At 47.9% G+C, this 20694-nt stretch overlaps 4 protein-coding genes across 6 annotated transcripts; 2 read left to right on the top strand and 2 right to left on the bottom strand.

The window, feature by feature from the left end:
- The first annotated feature begins 973 nt into the window (after positions 1–973).
- On the top strand, positions 974–4812 carry LOC133889735 (uncharacterized). Of its 3 annotated transcripts, none has more exons than XM_062330196.1 (5): positions 974–1200; positions 1297–2128; positions 2192–2332; positions 2421–4357; positions 4433–4812. In XM_062330196.1, the coding sequence occupies exons 1-5, from the start codon at positions 1087–1089 to the stop codon at positions 4532–4534; spliced, it is 3126 nt and encodes a 1041-aa protein (XP_062186180.1). In that variant the 5' UTR covers positions 974–1086; the 3' UTR covers positions 4535–4812. The 3 variants fall into 3 exon arrangements, with proteins under 3 accessions (XP_062186180.1, XP_062186182.1, XP_062186179.1); XM_062330198.1 differs by having other exon boundaries at positions 2210–2332; XM_062330195.1 differs by having other exon boundaries at positions 1297–2332.
- Positions 4813–5611: 799 nt separating this feature from the next.
- LOC133888463 (late embryogenesis abundant protein At5g17165-like) lies at positions 5612–8681 on the bottom strand. The gene is made up of 2 exons (XM_062328722.1): positions 8444–8681; positions 5612–6226 (listed from the first exon to the last, which is right to left on the bottom strand). Exons 1-2 carry the CDS (start codon positions 8533–8535, stop codon positions 5959–5961), a joined length of 360 nt encoding a protein of 119 aa, XP_062184706.1. The 5' UTR covers positions 8536–8681; the 3' UTR covers positions 5612–5958.
- A 5752-nt stretch (positions 8682–14433) lies between these two features.
- On the top strand, positions 14434–16136 carry LOC133888951 (large ribosomal subunit protein uL11z-like). The gene is made up of 2 exons (XM_062329356.1): positions 14434–15017; positions 15903–16136. Exon 1 carries the CDS (start codon positions 14515–14517, stop codon positions 15013–15015), a length of 501 nt encoding a protein of 166 aa, XP_062185340.1. The 5' UTR covers positions 14434–14514; the 3' UTR covers positions 15016–15017; positions 15903–16136.
- Positions 16137–16760: 624 nt separating this feature from the next.
- Positions 16761–18982, bottom strand: LOC133888952 (probable transcription factor FL). Its single transcript, XM_062329357.1, has 3 exons — positions 18589–18982; positions 18049–18449; positions 16761–17111 (listed from the first exon to the last, which is right to left on the bottom strand). Exons 1-3 carry the CDS (start codon positions 18980–18982, stop codon positions 16761–16763), a joined length of 1146 nt encoding a protein of 381 aa, XP_062185341.1.
- Between the last annotated feature and the right edge of the window lie 1712 nt (positions 18983–20694).

A 20694-nucleotide genomic window follows, 5' to 3' on the forward strand; every position in this document is an offset into this window, starting at 1 on the left:
TAGTTTACTTATACTATGATTTATGTAGGAAAAATAATGGTAGACATGAAAAAGTTAATTACAGTGTTGTTTCTTAATATATTTACTTTATGCTTTTGAACTTTGCAAAAATTATGCAGAAATTAATAAAACTCTAACTGAAGTGAAACAAAATTTAAAGATCCTCTTAAGATACACCCTACACAAGTAAAATATGTGTTTTCTTGTTAAACTTTTTTTAACATGAGTTAATAAATGAGCTGCACACTTCAAATTTTTTCTTTTTTTAAAAAACTTACTCCCTATAGACTATGATGCAAATGACATTATTTTTGGAAAAAAAAATTCACAAAAGTTCTTAGAATTGTTTCTAGTTTTTTTTAGGATTTTTTATTTTATTTTTATTTTTGAATTTTTTCCATTCAAATTCACTAACCGATCGGTTTATATTATGGAGCGGGATAAAGTCCGTTACCGTGAATTTTGAGCAATAACAGATAAATTTGTTAACCCTAGTGAGAACTAAGTCTTAACTTAATGGTAAGTGGAGATAGTTATACCTCCTACTCTAAGTCTGTTTATTATGTGTCCCACTAAGTTATAATTTACTTTCAGACTTACCCGTCCCATCAATAATAATATATCTTGACTTTATCAAACTTTGAGGCCTGCACTTTTTATCCTTTAATAGATGTTGTATAAATGTAGCAATATGAGTACGCGTGTGTCTTCTAGTTGTAATCGTGTTTTAAAATAAGCTAGATTGGATCTCCAGGAGTACTCGATATCAGTTCGAGTAAGCCACGTGGTCGCCTGTGGTTGGGCCAACAGTCTACTTAAAAAATACGGGCCCCACCGGCTGCAACGTTCGGATAAAAAAAATTCGAAGAAACAAACAGGCCGCTCCAACGGTCGAGTTTCTCGAATTCAAATCCGGCCACACCAATCTTTTTATCCTCCCCACACGCTCCCCTCCTTACCTTTTTCCCCATCACAATAGTTCGAACACCCACCGAACCAGATCAAATCTGACGAGAGGAGGCAAAACGGAGGTGAGGAGGAGACAGGGTGACAGGAGCATCTCGGCGACGGCAGCCCGCAGCGAGCATGGACTTCCACGCGCTCCCCCGCCGCGACCTGCAGGCGCTGTGCAAGCGCAATGGCGTCCGCGCCAACATGACCAACGCCGCCATGGCCGACGCCCTCCGCGCGCTCCCCGCGGTAAGGAAGGCGCCTCTGCTCGTTCCGTCACGCGCGTCGATATCTAGGTCTGGGTACTGTTGATTACTAGTTAGCTTACGCGTTCCGTAATTCAAGGTTGATGGCATCGAGGAGTACGTCAAGCAGCCAGTCGCCGTGCCTGCGCCGGCGGGTAAGGCCGTGACGGAGGAGGAGGAGCAGCGGGAGAAGAAGGGGAGTCCGCTCAAGCCGGGCGACGGCAAGGAAGAAGAGGACGTGAAGCGGGAGGTGAACAAGGAGGACATACCGGCCCCTGTCGCGGGTCGGCGCGGTACCAGCCGGCGCGCTCGGCCCGCGCCTGTCATGCCTAAGCCGGCGGTCGAGGTGGAGGGCAAGGCAGTGGAGGAGGAGGAGAAGCAGGGGAGCCCACTCGCACGCGCTCGCCGCGTCACGTTCAAGTCGCCCGCTCCCACCAGGCCGGAGGACGGCGAGGAGGACGTGCCGGCAATTGGCGTGGGGCGGCACGGTGCCAGCAGGCGCGGTCGTCCAGCGCCGGCTGTGGCCAAATTGGCTGACAAGGTAGTCGCGGAGGATGAGCAGTGGGCTCCGATCCCACGCGGCCGCCGCGTCAAGGCCAGCATCGGGCCGAACGAGGAGGAGGAGAAGAAGAATCTGAAGCGGGAGGAGAAGGAGGAAGACGAGCCGGCACCTGACGTAGGACAGCGCAGTGCCAGCAGCGGCGCTCTTCCCGCCCATGTAGAGGCTCCGACTACGAGGAGAAGGGCCGCGGCGAGCAAAACTGAAGCCGTGGTCGTGGAGGCCGTGCCGGTTCGGACCACTCGCCAGCGTAGGCCGACGATGAAGGCGGCAGCGGCGGCGGCAGAGGAGAAGGTGTCGCGTAGGGCAACGAGGAGGGCGGCGGCGAGGAAGACCACGTCGCAGCAGGAAGAGGAACACGAGGCGCCGCAAGGTCTGGTAGAGCTTGATTCCAATCAATTTCAGTACCGTATGCCAATTTCGCTTGTGGAACCAGGTGTCGTCTCTGATGCAGAGGCTGTGCTTGCATCGGTTCCCAACGAGGGATGTGACGATCCTGGAAATGTGGATGAGGCTTCTGGTCCTCATAACGACGAGCAGAAGGATGTGGTCGACGAACCGTTGCAGGAAGACGAAGGTGAGACACCTGAGATTCACAGTTTTATGGTAGTTGTTGTGTCTTGAGCTATTTTTGTGTTTACTGTTGTTCAAATTGGAAATTTCAGAGGTAGAGATGAATGAGGGTGAGATACCGATGGAAGAGACTCCGGCAGAAGAGCCACCTGTGGCTGATCAGAAATGCACAGACAAGACAGCAGTACAAGAGCAGCAAGTTGATGTCAAGCAGTGCGCTGCTCCCTTACCCAGCCAGGAGGATTCGCCAATTCTGGGTCTCGTATCCACCACCATCGGACAGGCCGTTGAGGATGAAGGTACACATTTTCAGGACGGTGCAGGCTTCGGCAAGGGGCAGTTGGACAAGGAGATGGGCGAGGAGATCGAAATGGTGCCCGTCATTGAGGCACCACAGGCCCCGATGATAGCCGGTGAAGCCAACGAGGAGGATGGTTTCACCACTGTCGGACAGGCCGTTGAGGAGTATGAAGGTGCTCATTTTCAGGACGGTGCAGGCATCGGCGAGGGGCCGTTGGACAAGGAGATGAGCGAGGAGATCGATCATGCCGGTGAAGCTGTGGAGATGGAGCCCGTCATTGAGGCGCCACAGGCCCCGTTGATTACAGGTGAAGCCAACAAGGAGGATGGTTTCACCGGTGATGCCGAAAATGACAGCAAAATGGAGAATTTCAATGAGGTCCTGCATGGTACAGAGAAGGCCGATGAGCTTGGTACGGAAGATGGTCTTGCCTGTCAAGAAAAGGAAGACGTGGCCCTTGATGAGGTGCTGCGGGACACAGCGACCGGCGATGAGGCCATTTTTCTTGTTTTCTCCAGCGAGATCAGCCAAATTGTTGATGAGGAGGCAAAAGCAGTAGAGGTCACTGATGACATGCCACCAAACTCAGCTGCACTGGATGATGATGGTGAGGAAACAGCTTTCTGCACTGATACCTGTCGTGCCGGTGAACAGGGTGAAGTGCTCAGTGACGACAATGTAGAGAAAGTCACGGAGGCAGAAGGCGAGGTTGATGAAGATAAGAAGGCAGTAGTAGTGATCACCAACGACAAGCCACAGAGCACAGCTATAATGGATGAGGATGTCGAGGAAGATCATTTCCAAACTGATTTTGTTCATGCCGATGAACAGACGAAAGGAATTACTGCTGACAGTGTGCTGAAACTCATACTGACACCCGGCGAAGTTGTTGAGGAGAAGAATGCAGCACTGATCACGGATGAGACCAAACAGAGCACAGCCGCAATGGATGAGGATGTTGTAGATGGTCATTCGAAAACTGATTTTATTCATGCCGATAAACAGAAGGAAGTGCCAACTGCTGACGAAGTGCCGGAGCTCACAGGGACAGATGGCGAAGTTGTTGAAGAGGAAAATGCAGCACTGATCACTGATGAGACCAAACAGAGCACAGCTGCAATGGATGAGGATGTTGTAGATAGTCATTCGAAAGCTGATTTTATTCATGCCGATAAACAGAAGGAAGTGCCAACTGCTGACGAAGTGCCGGAACTCACAGGGACAAATGGCGAAGTTGTTGAAGAGGAAAAGGCACTTGTGATAACTGAGGAGATGCCACAGAGCACAGGTACAATGGATGAATGTGTTGAGGAAGATGACTTCGAAATTGATTTTGTTCATGACGATGAACAGAAGAAAGCGGTAACTGCTGACAACGTGCTGGAAGTCACGGGGACAGAAGACAGGGGTATCCTGAAGGAGAATGCCTTCACCAACGATCTTCCACAAGAGCTCGACGTCGATGGAGACTCTAGCGCCCACATTACTTCAGTATTGCTTGACAATGTCACTAAGCCCATATCCAAGAGCATTATCACTGTGGAGCCAACGGTGTCTGAACACGAGGACATATCAGTGTGCAAAAACAGCAGTGAGGAGAACATTACTGAACCGGTGGCAATGGAAGAAGAGAAGGGGGTGAAGGTGGCTAGGAATGCTTCGAATTTGTATATGCTAAGCCTAGGGCAGCTTAGATCCAAGATCAAGAAAACACTGATCGCCAAGAAGGTAATGACCAATTAAGCTCCATTTATAAATTGTTTTGGTATATGATTTGAATACTGAATTGCCTTTAATACGCAGAGTAAAGAAGCAAAGAGGGCGGCCCTTGCCAGATTGGACGATAATGTTTGTCGATCCGATGCAAATGGGCAGCAGCAGAACCAGAATCTGCAACGATATTAACCCGGAGAAGAAGCTAGCTCTGAACTTCTGATATAGCAATATCCCGTGTGCGTGCTAGATAGCATCAGGTTGTGAAACCATGGTTTCTCCAACCTGAGCATCTAACTTGTGTTCGTTTGTTGTAGGGAGGCGATTCGGCTGTGTTTTAGTCCAAGTCTAATCGTAGGACAGCTCACCAGTTTGCATCAGAATTATGAGTGATTTGGTAGTGTTTTGTGTGCTTGTGTCAGTCAGATCACCTGATTGTATCAGACTGTTCGGAATCGGTTTGCATGCCATTAATCGTTCTGAAACTCGGCTGTTTTGGAATGAGCTTCATTGCCCAGGTTTGCCGGTCATTGTACGGCTACATGAGCCAAGCGCACTAGACCCTTCAGAAAGCAAGAAGATAATGCATTATCCGGAGTCCCGGATATTTCAGAAACCAGCGCCATACCACGAAAATTAACTCCCAAAACAACAAAATAGAAACCCAGTAGAACGTAGGGTACAGTCCTTCTGAAAATAAAATGTCAAATTCGAGAATAATTGAACCGATCTGAATGTAGTGTCTGTTTGTTAGAGCTTACTCTGATAAAATTTTAGGAGAAGTGATTCTTTAAAAAAAGTAATTATATCGCTAAAAGTGGTTATCTAGAGTGAACTATATAGACATAAAGTGAGAGAAATAAATTAAAAAATTCATTTTAAATATTCATTCTCATGAAATAATTATAAAAACTAAAAATTGTAAACTAACATTTAACAAAGATTCTTCTCTAAAAACTCTATCTAACAGGCATGAAATGCTCTACTTGGGCAAAACATTGCCGCCACATTGTATTATTGAATCCACATGATTCTTGTTCCTTGTCCACGTCGTCGTCAACCCGATCTAGCGGCAATCCATCGGCGGAGCTCGGCCACTTGATATTCATAACACGAAACACGTCGATCAAACACCAGCTCCTCCAAACCGACTCGTAATCTCGTGGCAAGTACGGTTACCAACATTCAGTCTCGTGGTCTCACGATCATGTTGTTCTCAACACTGAATGCCTGAGATACCGTTTTTTAAAACCAAACCAAAACCAACCATAAACATACACATCAAGAATATTTATTGATAGCAACCATGAACACCGTCAAGCCCGGAAAAGATGCAATAGTGACCAGATACTTATAGCACTGATTAGAACACAGGTACATCACAACCACAAACAACACCAGCAAACATCTTCCGCTTGTTCTTATTTCAGGCACGAGCATCACGTTACTACCATTACTACCAGTTCTGATGCACGCCATGTCTGATTTCATCCTACTAGTATTATCACAGCCACACTACTGGTAGTAAGCAAGGAGCCCAGCCTAACAGAGTGATAGGTGTTGCAGTGCTAGGTTCTCGTCTTAGCTAGCAGTGCTGGCTGCCAGCCTGACGTGGCTCAGGCAGCAGGGGGCTTCTCGACGTCCTCCAGCGGGCGGTACCACACCTTCTGGTCCAGCACCGAGCCTCCAACATTCGCGCCGGCGTCAGGCGCGCCGGCGGCCAGCTTGGCGTCCACCACCGCCGGGCCGAACACGCCGGTCTTCGGGTGGGGCCCCCAGTACTTGTCGGGGTTCCCGGCGCCGCCGATCACATCGTCCGGCACGACGGCCGGGCGCACCTGCTCCTCCAGGTTCTTGTCGTAGGCCGAGGCGTGCACGGCCCTCCTGCACACGTCGTCATACACACACCGATCAGAGTGTTGGACTGGTTGTTGAGACTGGTGGAACAAACGTATATGACGATCGTTGTGATAATAGCAGATCAACAGACGGTACTAAGATCAGAAAATTATTCATTTCGCAAGAATCAGTTGATAATTGCGACGTCCTATCATGCTAGGAATAATTAAACCGAGTCACAAGAGTGATAGAACAGACAGTACCAAGATCAGAAAAATATTCCTTTTTTTGCAATAAACGATGATAACAATCCCACCCACTTTTATTTTACATATGCACACATGAGATAATTGTGATATCCTACCATGCTAGGTTTAATTAAACTAACGCATAATAGTGTAGTAGTATATAACCTCAGGAGAGAAATAAGAGTTGTGTGTGTGCACATTAAAGCGTTACAATAATTCAAGGGAAAACTAGAAATAAGAATTTTGCAGAAGATAGAGCATGTTAGGCACAGCTCCAGCTATAAGAATTCTTAGAGCCAAATATCTCTAGCGCAAAAAATTCTTGGAGCTAGAACCGGGGTTAAACTGGTAATGTTTGAACAAGTCATCTTCTTCGCATTTTATACCTAACATAAAGGTTTAAGCTACTTTATTTTTCTTACAAACTTCAAATGCTGTATAATCCTATATGAATTTAAGATTTAAAGCTCTGCCAAACATACCAAAATGTTTATAAGCTTGTTCGGAAATGCGAGAATTTCACGAAAAACAATTCAATTGCTGCATTGAATTTGGAAAGCATTCCGCCTAGGATGTAGTGACAATCCCCGAGGCATGGCAAAGCACACGAAAGCTTAGCTAACACCACGGTGCCATGTCCCATCTTCTTTATCCTATTGACACGGTGACACCAGATCAGCATCGGCCTGAGTTGGTGGCTTAAAACACCCCAGCACTAAACGAAACCCCAGGGCCCAGGGCCCATGGGCGTGGGCCCGTGGCGTGCACATGCGATGCACGGCTGCACGCACGGTCGCGCACACATGGGTCGCCACTGGAAATCCCCGGTGGGCCTCACCAGCGGCAGGGAAGAGGACAAGGCGAGAACGTGAGAGGTACGACGGCCAAAGCAGCTCCCGCACCGGCGGTCGGTGGCTGCGGATAAGAGCGGGGCTCTCCAGACTCTCGACTCCGTCCCAGTCACCTCCAGCGCGTACGGACCGACCCGATAGCGACTCCCACCCGTACCACCCCGGTACGCCCCGCATGGTCTGATGGGCTTGAACGGCCGGGATGGATCGTCGGGCCGAGGCGGAACAGCCCGGCACGAGCACGAGGGAATCGTACGGGCCAGATGAGAAAGGACGGCCGGTGGGGCCCCGTAGATGCAGAGGCTTCAGGTGTGGACGGGCCCCAGCGTCAGTCGCACCCAGGGTTGCTTCGAGTAAAAACCACGAAAACGCTCGCAACATGGCACAGATTGGTTGGTCGGATGGACGGACGGAGGCAGGAGCGACAACTACCGCGCACCAAACTATCCATCCATCCGCCCGAGAACTTTTGTAAAGCGATCCGTCGGCCTATGGGAGGTCGGTGCGCAGTTTGATGTGCAGGTTCGTGTGTCTACTGTTTGTGATCTTGTTTGTGCGGGTGCTCGCGGAGTCAGTGGTGTTTGGCCTTTTCCTCCCTCCCGTAGGCAGTTCGACGGAAGCGACAGCCTCGAGTGAGGTTAAAAAGATCTCCGTAGATCTGATTGATTGGTATTGGAAGAGTTCTACTGATAGGGCAAAGTGTGCAAGACGAGGTTCTAGTAGGTACTGGCTACAGCTTAATGGAAGTACTGTGTTCGCAGCCGGCCGGATGGTTAAACAAGTTGGGCGATGTTCCCAAAGTATAGGGTAGCCACTTGCCACATCTAGAACTCCAGATCATGCAAAGAAGATAATCTTGCTAATATTTGCTAGACTCTACTAAGTTCTAGTACCATCTTTGACATCTAACGGCATACTCAATACGCACAAAACAAGACTTTTGTTCTGAATCTGGGGTTATCCACAGAGCTAAGATACTCCTGTGTCAAAGGAAAAGCTGCAAGAAACACCATCCGAGGATGCCAAAGCAAAGCTAATAAATTAAAATACATAAAAGACAAATCGCTCTGCAAAAACAAGATCTGGAACGAGCCTAGCAAGAACAAGCACCCCATAGAATAGGAGAAAAAAAAAATCTGTGACCACAAGTACTGTGTGCGCACCTCGGGGTCGGGGAGGCGGCCTTGCCGGCGAGGACGCGGGCAACGAAACTTCCAGCGATCACCCGCCCCTTGGAGTTGGCTGCTGCTGCCATGCAAAGATCGATCGGCCGGAGGAGAGGACAGAAAGTATCAGGCGAACAGTCCCGTGCTCTGCTCCGAGATGGGGGAGAAGAGGAAGGGAGTGGTGGGTTTTCAATTCTGTGGACTCCTTGTCCACCGGCTACGCAATTTATAGCGCCCGGGGAGGCAACAAGGATGCCGGTGCCGGTATACTAGCGTACAGTGGCTGCTATCCAAGAGGAAAAGGGAACGGCGTTACTGACAGGGATTTCAAGTTCATTTTATAATTTTTTTATGTGTGAAAGAAATTTCGAAATTAAATATTTCGTTTCCATATAAAATTTTCGAAATTTACAATTTTTTCCTAAAATTTAAACAAAATTTTAATCCCTAGTTATTGCTATTGGGAAACAGTACTGACGGCAACGGGCAACATTGCTGCACAACCAATTGCTCGTGCGTACCTACCAACGGCCAGCACCCAGCGGCATCGCTGTCCATGGAGAGACGCTGCTGACGCTCTACCTCGGGGGCTCCTTCAGCGGCCGACCGTCTGATCAACTGGTCATACGTAACGCCCGTCTAATTTTATGATTCCTTGCCGCTGTTAGTGCGCAAACTGTTGTAGAGATGGTGGCGTGGCGCTGTCCATGCATTTCTTTGAAGGCAAGTGCACGTAAAAAGAGCTTGGTTATTCATGCCACGCGTAATGCTGCATTTTTTGTTTAGTAGTACGTATTTTTGTACGGGATTTCTGTTCATGACAAAGAAATAGTGGATTGTCAGCTGAATTATTGTCCTTCACGTTTTTTTTTCCGAAAGGGCGAGGATTATATTAAAATTTGTGATATAGGACCTTGAGAAAAAGAACAAAATGCAAAAAAAATATTGCAGTTCCTAGTCGTCTTCTTCTTCAGCTCCGACCAACTCTCCCAGTTGGTATGTCGTTGTAGAAGTAGAGCCGAGCATCAGAAGATAACAAAGTTGACGCCACCCAGCTAGTTTGAAAAGGAGAACCAAACCTTGGAATGCCGCATATGCCAACGCCTCAATACTAAATTCTGAGCACATCTGAAGCAGATAGGGAGTATTGGTATACTCATAGTAGGATTGAATAGATGTAAACTAGACCCAGCACCTCCACAAATTGGCCATGCTAAAGATGAAGATCTAGAAAATCCCACCATCACTAGACTCAGATCCGAAACACAAAACACTTAGACAAACCAAACAGGAGATGACAAGCATCCCACCTAAACGCAACACGCATACACAAACGTACCTCGTATAGCCCTCGCCGAAGTCTTCACCAAAGATGGCGACTTCACCGGAGATAGCTTGGAGAAGCAAAATGTCACATAGCTTCATCAACGACGAAAGCACCAAAAACCTACCAAGCTTACTAACTACTAACAGCCACTAAACAATGAACAAGCTTCGCCAGATGTTAATCCATCCGTTCTCCTGCTTCTCCAAGGCCTGAGAGCCCGTTTGAGGAAAAGGATCCACCGGATTGACGTCGGGATCACAAAATCGTCCTAAGATTGCCTCGTGCTACTGTAGCAGGGGACGACTTGGGCGGATGAGGATGATCCTATTCTTCACGTTATTTGACTAGGAGCCAGGGTAAAGATGCAATGGAGTAGTAGTAGTTGACCAATTAAAAAATGGAGTATTCAAGTAGAAATAATCAAATTGCAGTCACACCGAAATATGCACATCTCCTGTGTATTCGATTTTTTTTTTTGTTTCATCAGAATTTTCATCTACAGTCAGTACTAACTCGTGGAGCAAGTAGGCAAAAAATTCCCCTTGTTGATGGTTAATAGAGACGGAGTAAATGTCCGGACAATTCCAATGATTCGTCTAGACCATGCAAGTTGATCGTAACTTTGTCCATGCTACTCTCAAAAGAGAATGTCTATTATTTATTAAGCCGTTTTTAACTATCTATGCCAACTAACTATAAAAATATTCACATTATATTTTTATCTACGTGGCAGAGTGTTAATACGAAGAGAGAGAAAAAATAGTTATTAACATGTAGTCAGTCTAGAGTGCATTCAAAGACACATGCAGATTTTGTAAACTAATAGTTGATTATATTATTGTCAAGATCTCTAATTTATTATATTATCTATAAATAATATGGACATATTTTTGTAACTAATGATCAACTATATTATCAGAAATGCTCTAAGCTAACTAAAAAAGGCACAAGAAAATTTCCCAAAGAAAAGATAAGGGGTTGTTAGTACCACTATTAGCATAATCCAACGAGAATCACATGCAAGATTCGAGAAGCCGGCATTAAAAAAACGGCAAGAGGCTGCACTTGCTCGTCACAACCGGGCCAAATGGCCGACGAGCCTTTGCCTGGATCTCGTCTCCTTCGGGGCGCTTAGCTCGTGTACCTGGGCAGTACGTACCGACTGTACCGTGGAGTAGTTTAACGAGGGCCCGAATATGCCGTGCTAGATGCGGATTAAGCACCGGCCCTACCATCTCTGCTTCCCAGTCCATTCCACGTCAGCCACACGTACCAATCTCATGTTCCATGTGCGTTAGGACGGACTCCATCGACCATAGGGACACCGAAGCATGATTTGTGCAATAAATCATCTTGATTATATGACTCGTTGTGCTACGGAGATTATAATAACTTTTCATGCTCAAAGAGCTAGTAAGTCCATAGACTGGAATTCCCAAATGCCACTTCTTTTCTTCCCCTTTGGCTCCAGACTCCAGAGTTCGTAATTTCGGGCTGGCTATTCATGCTGAAGAAGATGCCGAAACGGCAAAGCGTCTGCAGCATGCTGGAGGTATCATCCGACGACGTCAGGCTATCCGCACTTCTGCACCGGCCGTTTTCCCTGCTAGAATTTCCCATTCGCACGTCCGATGCCATCCCGGCGGATAAGCGCTGGGCACCCGTCCAGGAGAGAGCTAGTCACGTACTCCTACGTCCCCGACTCCCCCGTCGTGTTGCGCCCAGCTGCTGAAGCCGTCGTCGTCCCATGCCGATAGATAGACGATTCGTCCAGGCTCCGGCCGGTGCAGCAACGACGCGCCCCCGCCGGTGCCGAGCCTCAAGGTAGGCGATATCCTCGATACGGTTGCGACATGTCATCGCTGGCCCATCCCCCATGCCTGGTTTGTTCAGGGGAGAAAAGTGCTCGTACAATAAATAGCACGATCGATTCGGGCGGTCGGTTTCTTGTCGGCGCATGCATGGTGGCCGTCCTCGAGTGCCACCGCCGCGGCCGCGCCGTGTGCGTTTTGACGGCAGCGGAACTGGAAGTCGATCTGGAACCAGATGCGGCTTGTACGGGATACGCCCCGGCCACCCGTCGTGCTCTTTTCGCCGTATCGATGGAGACCGCCGACTCTCGGCGCGGTGGCTACTGGCTAGAACGGATCGGAATCTCAACTCCCAGAAATTAATGGGTTGTTTGTTAGTGTTTTCAAACTTTCTGATTGTGTAGTAAAAATAATTTTGTAGTTAAAATAGATTTTATAGTGAAAATGATTCTGTTGGTAAAATTGTTTGATATGTTAGTGATAGAAGCGATCTCTATGATAAAATTATGTTAAAATTAAGGAGAATCAGTTGAAAATCGGTGAAAACTAGATTTTTTGATTTTCACCTTGTAGTATAAAATGTAGGAGTGATTCTTTTTTATTTTAATGCAGTATCGAATCACCGATAGAGCTTTTAGTAGCACTACCATTGATTTAGGATGAAATCAACTCTAAAACACTACCAAACGCCCCTAACTTCTCTCCTACGATTATTGATCGCAATATGGTCAGGGTGCCGGCAGCGTCGCGAATTTTGCACAGCACAGGACGAATAAAGAGACTGTAGGACATACGAAACGTTCGCGTGTGAGTCGCTCAACTTTGCAAGAAAAGAAACAAAAAAGCAAGTATGTGAAGTGGTGCGATTTCCTTATCCGTATGGTTCCCATTGCTTGCCGACGTACGTGTATATGTTCCGTGCTGTGGTTCTTTCGATGGAATTTCTCGCGCATCTGTGATTCTGTTCAACCACTGAAAAAAGTTGGGAAAGGTGACGGCTGCCCAATGGAGCCCATAAGTCGTGCCGTGCAGGGACGTGCCACGCACAACTCAGCGAGGAAGCGCCCCTTTCCTTGAAACTATTGTAGTGTAGATGATACCTCCAGCGCGATGCATGGTGCGGAGCTTCCGGAGCGAGATAGGATCAGCATCGGTCACGCAACTTGTCACCTGTGCCAGCCGTGAACGTACTTTCGTCTACGCTTTGAATCGCACCACATGAAGAAAAAGACCTGCCGAGACTTTGGACGGTCGTCCGCGATCGCCGACGAGCTGCGCACGTCAAGAGGTGCCCGCACCGTCCATGGCCCGACACATCCAAATTTTAATCTGGCCGTGTGAGTTTGTGGGAGGATGCTGCACGATTTTGCTATAACTAGTTAAATATCTGTTACAATAAAAACATAAATATTAGATGCGATAATACTAAGTATAAATTTAAAGGGTAAAGATGTAGATATTGCAGAATGAATATTTCTGGAGTGATATTGTAGTTTGATTTTAGATAGGATTAAAAAATAAAAAATTATCTGCTATTTTTTCTCTTTATTTATTTTATCCGTAGCAAATAACGAGGTAGTGAGATTGGAGGACGATGATATATAATAAAAATAGGTAAATTATTCGGATTTTATAATTTTTTATTAAATAAAAGGAGTGTAAAGAAAAGAAACAATGTGAGAACTAACTCGTGATTTATGAAGTTGAGATATTTTTTTATTTGCCCACGATTAAGAAACCCCATGTCGCAAAAAAAGAAAAAAGATTAACAAACCGCCGAACGGCACAGCCTACGGAAGCTATTACGAGTTGGGCCTCCACGGTCTACCAAATCAGATCTGAACTTTTATAGCCCAATCTCTGTTCTCACGGAGGCCTTAGCCCGTGGATTTGTTCCCGCTGGCCGCAGCGGGCAGTGCAGCACGCATTTGATCTCGAAATGGGTGGAGCTTTTTTTATTTTTTTATTTTTTATTAAAAATTTAAATAAATAGATTTTTTTTTAAAAAATTATAAAACTAGACACCAACCGCTCTCTCATGGGGCGGTTAGACCCTTACCAGTCCCACAGACTCTTACCGCCCTTTAATTGGACGGGTAGGCTTTACGGTAAGCGCAGTACATGAATAGTAACCGCTGTGAATCGCTGTGAACAGTACCACAAAGTTAAATTTCCCTCTGCTTTCTCTATTCAAAATAGTGATGTTCTGTTGCTTCAAAAATCATAAAATTTTTTGTGCGTATTATATAATCCATGTACAACCCATTTTAATTAAATTCATCAAAAATCTTGTGTAGAATTTAAACTAAAATTCTTAAAAATAACTACTTTTATAACTTTTAGCAATTATTAGGATCTCAAATAAATTTTTTAAAAACTAGTAAAATTCACTAATATTCTTTTTATGTGATGTGATAAGAGAAATATGCACTGTAAGTTTACATGTCTAATGAAAGGGTGGTGGTTTGTGAGACTGCTTACGGTAGAAGACGGTAGGCGTCTAGCTTTGTAATTTTTTCACGAGAAATCTATTTATTTAAATTTTTAATCGAAAAAATATAAAAATAAAAAACTCCGTGGATTTGTTACCGCTGGCCGCAGCGGGCAGTGCAGCACGCATTTGATCTCGAAATGGGTGCCCGCTTTCCACCGCATGGGCCGTGGAGCTTCTGCTCGACTGCTCAGAACCCCGAACGGGCTTTTCGTGGACTTCTTAGTTGCATCCTTTAAGCCCAAACAATTGCTGAACTGGGTTTTTAATGGGCTGCCCAAGTGGTCCATAAGGCCCACACTCACCGCGAAATACTACCAAGCCGCTATATAAGTGCACGAAACTCTTCCGACCGAAACCCTACGCCGCCGCCCGCCCTCACCTTCCCAAATCCTCCCCACCCGGCGCCGCCGCCGCCCGTGCTCCAGCATCACCAGCCATGCCTCCCAAGTTGGACCCGTCGCAGGTGGTGGAGGTTTTCGTCCGCGTGACGGGCGGTGAGGTCGGCGCGGCGTCGTCGTTGGCCCCCAAGATTGGCCCGCTCGGTCTCTCCCCGAAGAAGATCGGTGAGGACATCGCCAAGGAGACGGCCAAGGATTGGAAGGGCCTTCGCGTCACCGTTAAGCTCACCGTCCAGAACCGTCAGGCCAAGGTCTCCGTCGTGCCCTCAGCCGCGGCGCTCGTCATCAAGGCGCTCAAGGAGCCCGAGAGGGACCGGAAGAAGGTGAAGAACATAAAGCACAGCGGCAACATCAGCCTCGACGACGTCATCGAGATCGCCAAGACCATGAAGCCCAGGTCCATGGCTAAGGACATGTCCGGCACCGTCAAGGAGATCCTCGGGACCTGTGTCAGCGTCGGGTGTACAGTCGACGGCAAGGACCCGAAGGACCTGCAGCAGGAGATCGACGATGGCGAGGTCGAGATAACCTCCGCGTAAAGGTGAAATAACCTCATCACTTCCTACTGTGCTCTTAATTGCATTGCTCTAGGGATTACTGATAATTAGATGAGACCAGCTTTTAGTGTTATTTTTACCTTGTTCATATTTGGTTCTAGTGTTAGTTTCAGTGCGCTGTATGCAAAATCAAATGCGATTTGTTTGTTTGATCATTACCCTTTAGGATTGTGCTGTGAACTTGTGATTGTTCTGTATGACAAAGATAGAAGGCTTGCTATGTTACATTGATTCGTCGGGTGATAAATATTTATGTCTCGACTTGTGGACTTAAGTTTGTTCTTGTTGAATCAAGTGGTGAGTCCAACCATACTTCTTGTTTCGGGGGTCTAGATGGTCATTCTAGTTCTTAAATTCTGTAATCATTATGATTAATATTTTTATTGGTACCATGCTATGATTGAACATTTGATTAGTTGGATAGTAAAATTAATGGTTTTGTGCATGTACGTACATGATGAATTGACATTGTAATACATTCACATCCACTATTCACCTTGCTTTATTTTCATCATTGCGAGGATATTCGATTCTAGTGCCCAATTTCATTGTTTCCTCTTCAAATATTTGTTTGCTTCTAGGCATGGTGTGAATTATGTCCTGGAATGTTTGAATTTGTTTCAATGCCTTCTGTTCAGTAGTAACTTATTCAGATTACCGGAGGCATTTGTAGCGTGTTGGTAGGCATATGTCGAATGAAGGATGTTATTTGATAGTTCTAGTATAGCCATATTACATTTATTCTATTGGAATGATAATTATGTTTGATGAATGTTGTGTGCATCTAGTGCTTACTTTTGTGCATGAACTATGAACAAATGCTTTACGCAATTCACATATATGGCTGCCTTCATTTCTTCTCTATGCAGGGTAGACATCTAAGGAAATTATCATCCGAGGCTACTGAAGTGTTGTTCCGAATGCTGTTTATGTACCTCACCAAACATTGTGATTCCCACCTATTTTTGTATTTCTTTAGTAGTGTTATCTTGTGAGAACTCAATGTTACTACCGCATCTAGGTTTCATTTGGAATTGAAATGGAGTTTTGAGTACTTGCACAACTTAATCTATTCCTCCTGTCTGCTGGGAAGTTTCATCTTACATTTTGTTCCCTGAATGCGTTTGGTTTTGTCATTGCTATTATAGTTGTTGCGATCATCACTCTTCAGGACCTCCGCTGTTCAAATTTATACTCTTATTAGTGTGCTTGCTAGTTCTCATTTATTCATCTGTATTCCTCCTGTGCAGAAATCGTTCCTTGTTCCACTCTTTTTAAGTGCCAGATTCAGTCTAGTCTATGTAAGGATCTATCATGTTTTTTTTCCCTTTGCCACTGCATTTTGTTTCAGAAATTCCTTCCATCTGAATAGATGCGCCGTTCCAACATGCCAGAATGGATCACATGGTTTTGGACATCACAAAAGAACAACTATGAAAACATAATTAGGATATCACGAGAGAACTTGTAGTACAACTTCGACACGGCCGAACTAACAAACGGGCCATCCAAATTCCAATCATGCGCACAACACTTCCGGCCTGCTCGGCCCAACAAGTTTTCCCTCTAAGTCCACCCCTCACTAATTTCTACCAAGTGACAACATCAGAGAAGGCACTCTTCGATTTTCGATGAGACCATCAAACTGCCTAGGGAAGCATTGCCGAGCAGCGCGAACACACACGACGGTGCAGCCTAACATTCCGCACGCGCCGCAGGCGGCGTGGCTAGTACATTGGGGGCGGCGGGAGCCCCGCGGCGGCGTGGCTGCCGCGCGCCTGGTGGCAGAGCTGGCGGAGCCTGGTGGGCACGTACCAGATGGCGAGGCGCGGGTGCGCGGCGAAGACGGCGTCGATGTCGAACCCGTGGCGCGCGGCGATCTCCACGAGCGGGGCGTAGCACGCCTGCCGCCAGGCGCCGACGTTCTCGCCCCGGGCCTTGTACGCCCGGCGCAGCGCGTTGGAGGCCTCCTCGTCCAGGCAGTGCAGCGCGTAGCAGTGCACGTAGTGCCGCATCTTGGGCTTATTGATGTAGCTCGCCCCGCACTTCTTCGCGTACCGGAACACCTGGTTCGTCACCTGCACCACAGAATTCCACAGCGTTTCGTCACATTTCTCTGGCCGTCCGTGCTGCTCATCAGCCCATGTCATGTCTCGCAACTCGCAGCTCACGGATCGAACAAGCTCGCGACTGGGCGCGGAGGCAGGAGCGCATCGATGCGTCCGTCCAGTCAGGATGCTATCATATCCAATCACCCTGGAATCCGGCCAGGCCGAGTGCATTCATTTCACTGCACCGTCTCCGACCACGCACGCCGCTTAGCCACAGTGGCAGGCGGAGCTCACATGGCTCGTACATGGTGGAACTCGTGGCATGCCTATCTGATGCTAGGGCCGGACAAGACAGCACAAGGAGCGCAGGCTTTGACAGCCTACCGATAACTGACACGTCCGCGCTCTTTTTCCAGGTTTGTACTTGTGCGGTGACGTGCGTGTCCGTTTCCAGCACATACCACATCCAGTACGTACTTAGTACCGCTACTGAATTATGCAGGAAAAAGATTTACCACTCCAAAGGTGGCAACTACCATGTCCTCTTTGGTTATACTGTATCACACTTGAGAGTAAAGTAGAACGCCTTGTAACATATTTTTGAGCTTTGTGTGGATGTAAGTTCGGTCTAGAGCGTAACACATTTTTTGTCGATGACATTGGAAGTTAAGTGTAACAACTCTGCTAAATTGAAGGTTATAGCACCAATGAAATGCCAGTGATCTACACGTTTTTTTGTCAATTATAACATTCTTTTTATCATACGGTTTCATCAGGCTGGAACGAAATCTAGGGCACTAGCCATTGATCTCCCGGCAATCTACACAAGCTAGGGTTCAGTAGCTACGTCGAACTGACACACATATCCTAACTTCAGATTTTCGGAAAGGCATACGGAATTATGGATGCATGCTGCATGCTTATGCAATAACATGTCAGCGTAATACTGGTAAACTACGTGTACCTTGGTTGGGGACTTGTGGCCGCCCATCTTGGCAATGGCCTGCACTTGCATCAGGAAGACGCGGCACTGCTCGTACAGATGGAACAGGTAGTCCAGCCCGTTCTTCTTGGCCCTCGCCACCTCGCCGGGCTCCGTCACCACGAACGGGTGCTCCCGCTGCCTCTCCCCACAGCCGCCCGCAGACGACTCCGTCGACTCCGACCCGCCGCCGCCGTCCTCGTCGCCTTCATTCTCGTCCTCCAGCACGTCCAGCGGCCTCGACTCCTTCTTCCTCCTCGCCTTCTTGCCCTTCCTCGTCGGTGCTCCTTTCTTCGCCTGCTTCTTGCCGGCCAGCGTCCTCCTGTCGGCCTCGTCGTCGGCCATTCCGGCGCTGGCCGCCGCGTCCCGCTCGTCGGACAACACTGCTTGTAATGCATGAATGCATAAGCCTAACCGGCCGGCATCGCAGACGAGCACACAATTCAAGAACGACGCATGCACACTGTTCGCATGCATGCATGACCACATCACAAGCAAAGCGCAGAAGACGTGTATACATACCTTCTTGAGAGGCGGCGTCCAGAGTGCTCCCGGTCTGGAAGCGGCCCCCAAGGGCCATGACACGGCCGCGCTCGGCGCGCAGCGCCGCGCGGAGTCCGAACCGCTCGCCGAGGAGCACGTCCCAGCGGAACAGCCCCGCGAGCGCGGCCATCATATCGTCGAGCTCGCGGTCCGTCATGCCCAGGAGCGTGCTCGCCGTGAACCCGAGCTCCGAGATCCGCGCCACCGTCGACGGGCGCACGCCGTACCCGGCCACCAGGTCCTCCAGCTCCCTCGGCGCGTTCGCCGGCGGCGGAGGCGGCAACGGCGGCGGAGGAGGAGGCGCGGCGTGCGCCGGCGGTCCGAGGTCCCACCGGAACGGATGCGCCGCCGAGAAGGCGTCGTTGGGATCCATGCGTGCTTAGCTGAGGCTTCCACTTCTGTTTCGTGTGCCTCGGCTCGCTGCGCGTGGGGGGGGGGGGGGGGCGATCGTTATATAGCGGCCACTGTTGCATGCGTCGCCTACGGGTCTCCGGCCGCATCCACACCGGTTGACTTGACAAATCCTCACTCGTTTCCTTTGGACGCACTGTATCTGCGTGCATTTATGCTGCCTTGTTTGTCGAATCCGCCGAGCGAGCGAGCGTGCCACGACGTGAAAACGACTGGTCCTGTAGAAAGTTGTGTCTCCGTCGCGATTTGATAGTCTAGATTCTACGCCCCTATTACGTGCTGGTACATAAAAAGGAGACACGGTGAGCCTATAATAATACACCCGCGCATTGTGTAGTCCTGTCGCAGCGTACGTACGTGCATGAGTCACAGTGCACGTCTCGAATTCTTTCATTTTTTCGTCTCTCTGAACCGGCGAGAAGTAGCCAGTACTGCTCTTCTTAGAGCACTTCTTTTGAATGAACTCCTGTTAGAACTTAGATCACTTGCCATTTTCTTTAAAGAGTCTAGCTACATTTTTTCTCGTAACTACAGGAAAGAGGAGCAAAAATATAGTGAAAACAGTGCATTGGATCAATCATTATTTGATAGGTGAAAATACGTGATGGCCCCTAGGGAATCCACATGCACGCGCAAGTGCAAGCACTCTAAACCGACGCAGGTGCTCGCCAGGCTTTTCTGGCTCCTGACCTCCCTGAGCACGAACATGCAAGTGCTTTGTCTGACAACTGATCCCTGGCGAGTAGTACTCCATCCCACTACATATGATGCCAGGAGCCTGGGCTCCTACTCTAACTTTGATCACCTGCTCCGAATAACGCGTGCACAGTCTCTTGACAGTCACTCACACAATACGAGTGCGTGAACATGTTTGTCTCGTTGCGATGCTCGCCATGCAGCTCACGGACGCCGTATCAGAGAGCCAGCATGTCTATCTGCTCCACCATGCATATGGACATCTACACGCCTCTCAAAGCACACACCGGCCGGGCGCGTACTCACAGGGCACTTGATGACTGACATGAAAACGGACAGGAACTAGGGAAACCTTAATCGTTTTCATTTTCATATATATTAAAAACGAGAAACCATGAAACGGTACGAATTCGAAAATGACAGGATATTGAGAATGAACCAATTTAAATAGAAATGTGTCGGTTGTTGATGAAGGAATATATGTCATTCATGAATAAGGTGTAGCAAGAGCCAATCTATAAAAATGACTCAAGTTTGAGGAGAAGTAGAGAGAAACATAACACTATAAATAATTTGCTAAGCTAAGGTCCTTTTTTACCATGTATCCAAGGTCTATATTTATAGTACCTTATATTGGGTAAGTGTACATGCATACCCTCTAAAATACAAGTTATTACTATACAACCGGGATCTAGAGCTAGTTTAGTAAAACATTACTCAGGTCTAGGTAATTCTTTACTTACTCTAATGAAATCATCTAATCATGGCACTACAGTGACGGCAGGTGGCTGCCGTGTGCACAGGGTGTCCACCCTGCATAGGGTGTCAGACCGGCTGTCGATTAGACTAACATTAAACGCTGATAACTTCGTGGTAGGTGGATAATGACTGATGGACCCCTTCTTGCTGATCTCTTTGTGGGGTTCAACCGCCTCACCAAAGCCTTCAGAGTTAGTGCCCTCCGTGGGTCTCCAACCC

This window comes from Phragmites australis, chromosome 13, assembly GCF_958298935.1.
Source record: "Phragmites australis chromosome 13, lpPhrAust1.1, whole genome shotgun sequence".
In the NCBI taxonomy this organism is placed as follows: domain Eukaryota; kingdom Viridiplantae; phylum Streptophyta; class Magnoliopsida; order Poales; family Poaceae; genus Phragmites; species Phragmites australis.

Coding starts and splice junctions, on each gene's coding strand:
- LOC133889735 (XM_062330195.1), top strand. CDS start 1,087: ATGGACTTCCACGCGCTCCCCCGCCGCGACCTGCAGGCGCTGTGCAAG. Junction 1,201..1,296: donor CCCTCCGCGCGCTCCCCGCG/GTAAGGAAGGCG, acceptor CCGTAATTCAAG/GTTGATGGCATCGAGGAGTA. Junction 2,333..2,420: donor ACCGTTGCAGGAAGACGAAG/GTGAGACACCTG, acceptor TGGAAATTTCAG/AGGTAGAGATGAATGAGGGT.
- LOC133888463 (XM_062328722.1), bottom strand. CDS start 8,535: ATGGCAGCAGCAGCCAACTCCAAGGGGCGGGTGATCGCTGGAAGTTTC. Junction 6,227..8,443: donor GCCGCCTCCCCGACCCCGAG/GTGCGCACACAG, acceptor CGACGTGTGCAG/GAGGGCCGTGCACGCCTCGG.
- LOC133888951 (XM_062329356.1), top strand. CDS start 14,515: ATGCCTCCCAAGTTGGACCCGTCGCAGGTGGTGGAGGTTTTCGTCCGC.
- LOC133888952 (XM_062329357.1), bottom strand. CDS start 18,982: ATGGATCCCAACGACGCCTTCTCGGCGGCGCATCCGTTCCGGTGGGAC. Junction 18,450..18,588: donor GGACGCCGCCTCTCAAGAAG/GTATGTATACAC, acceptor CATTACAAGCAG/TGTTGTCCGACGAGCGGGAC. Junction 17,112..18,048: donor GCCACAAGTCCCCAACCAAG/GTACACGTAGTT, acceptor TCTGTGGTGCAG/GTGACGAACCAGGTGTTCCG.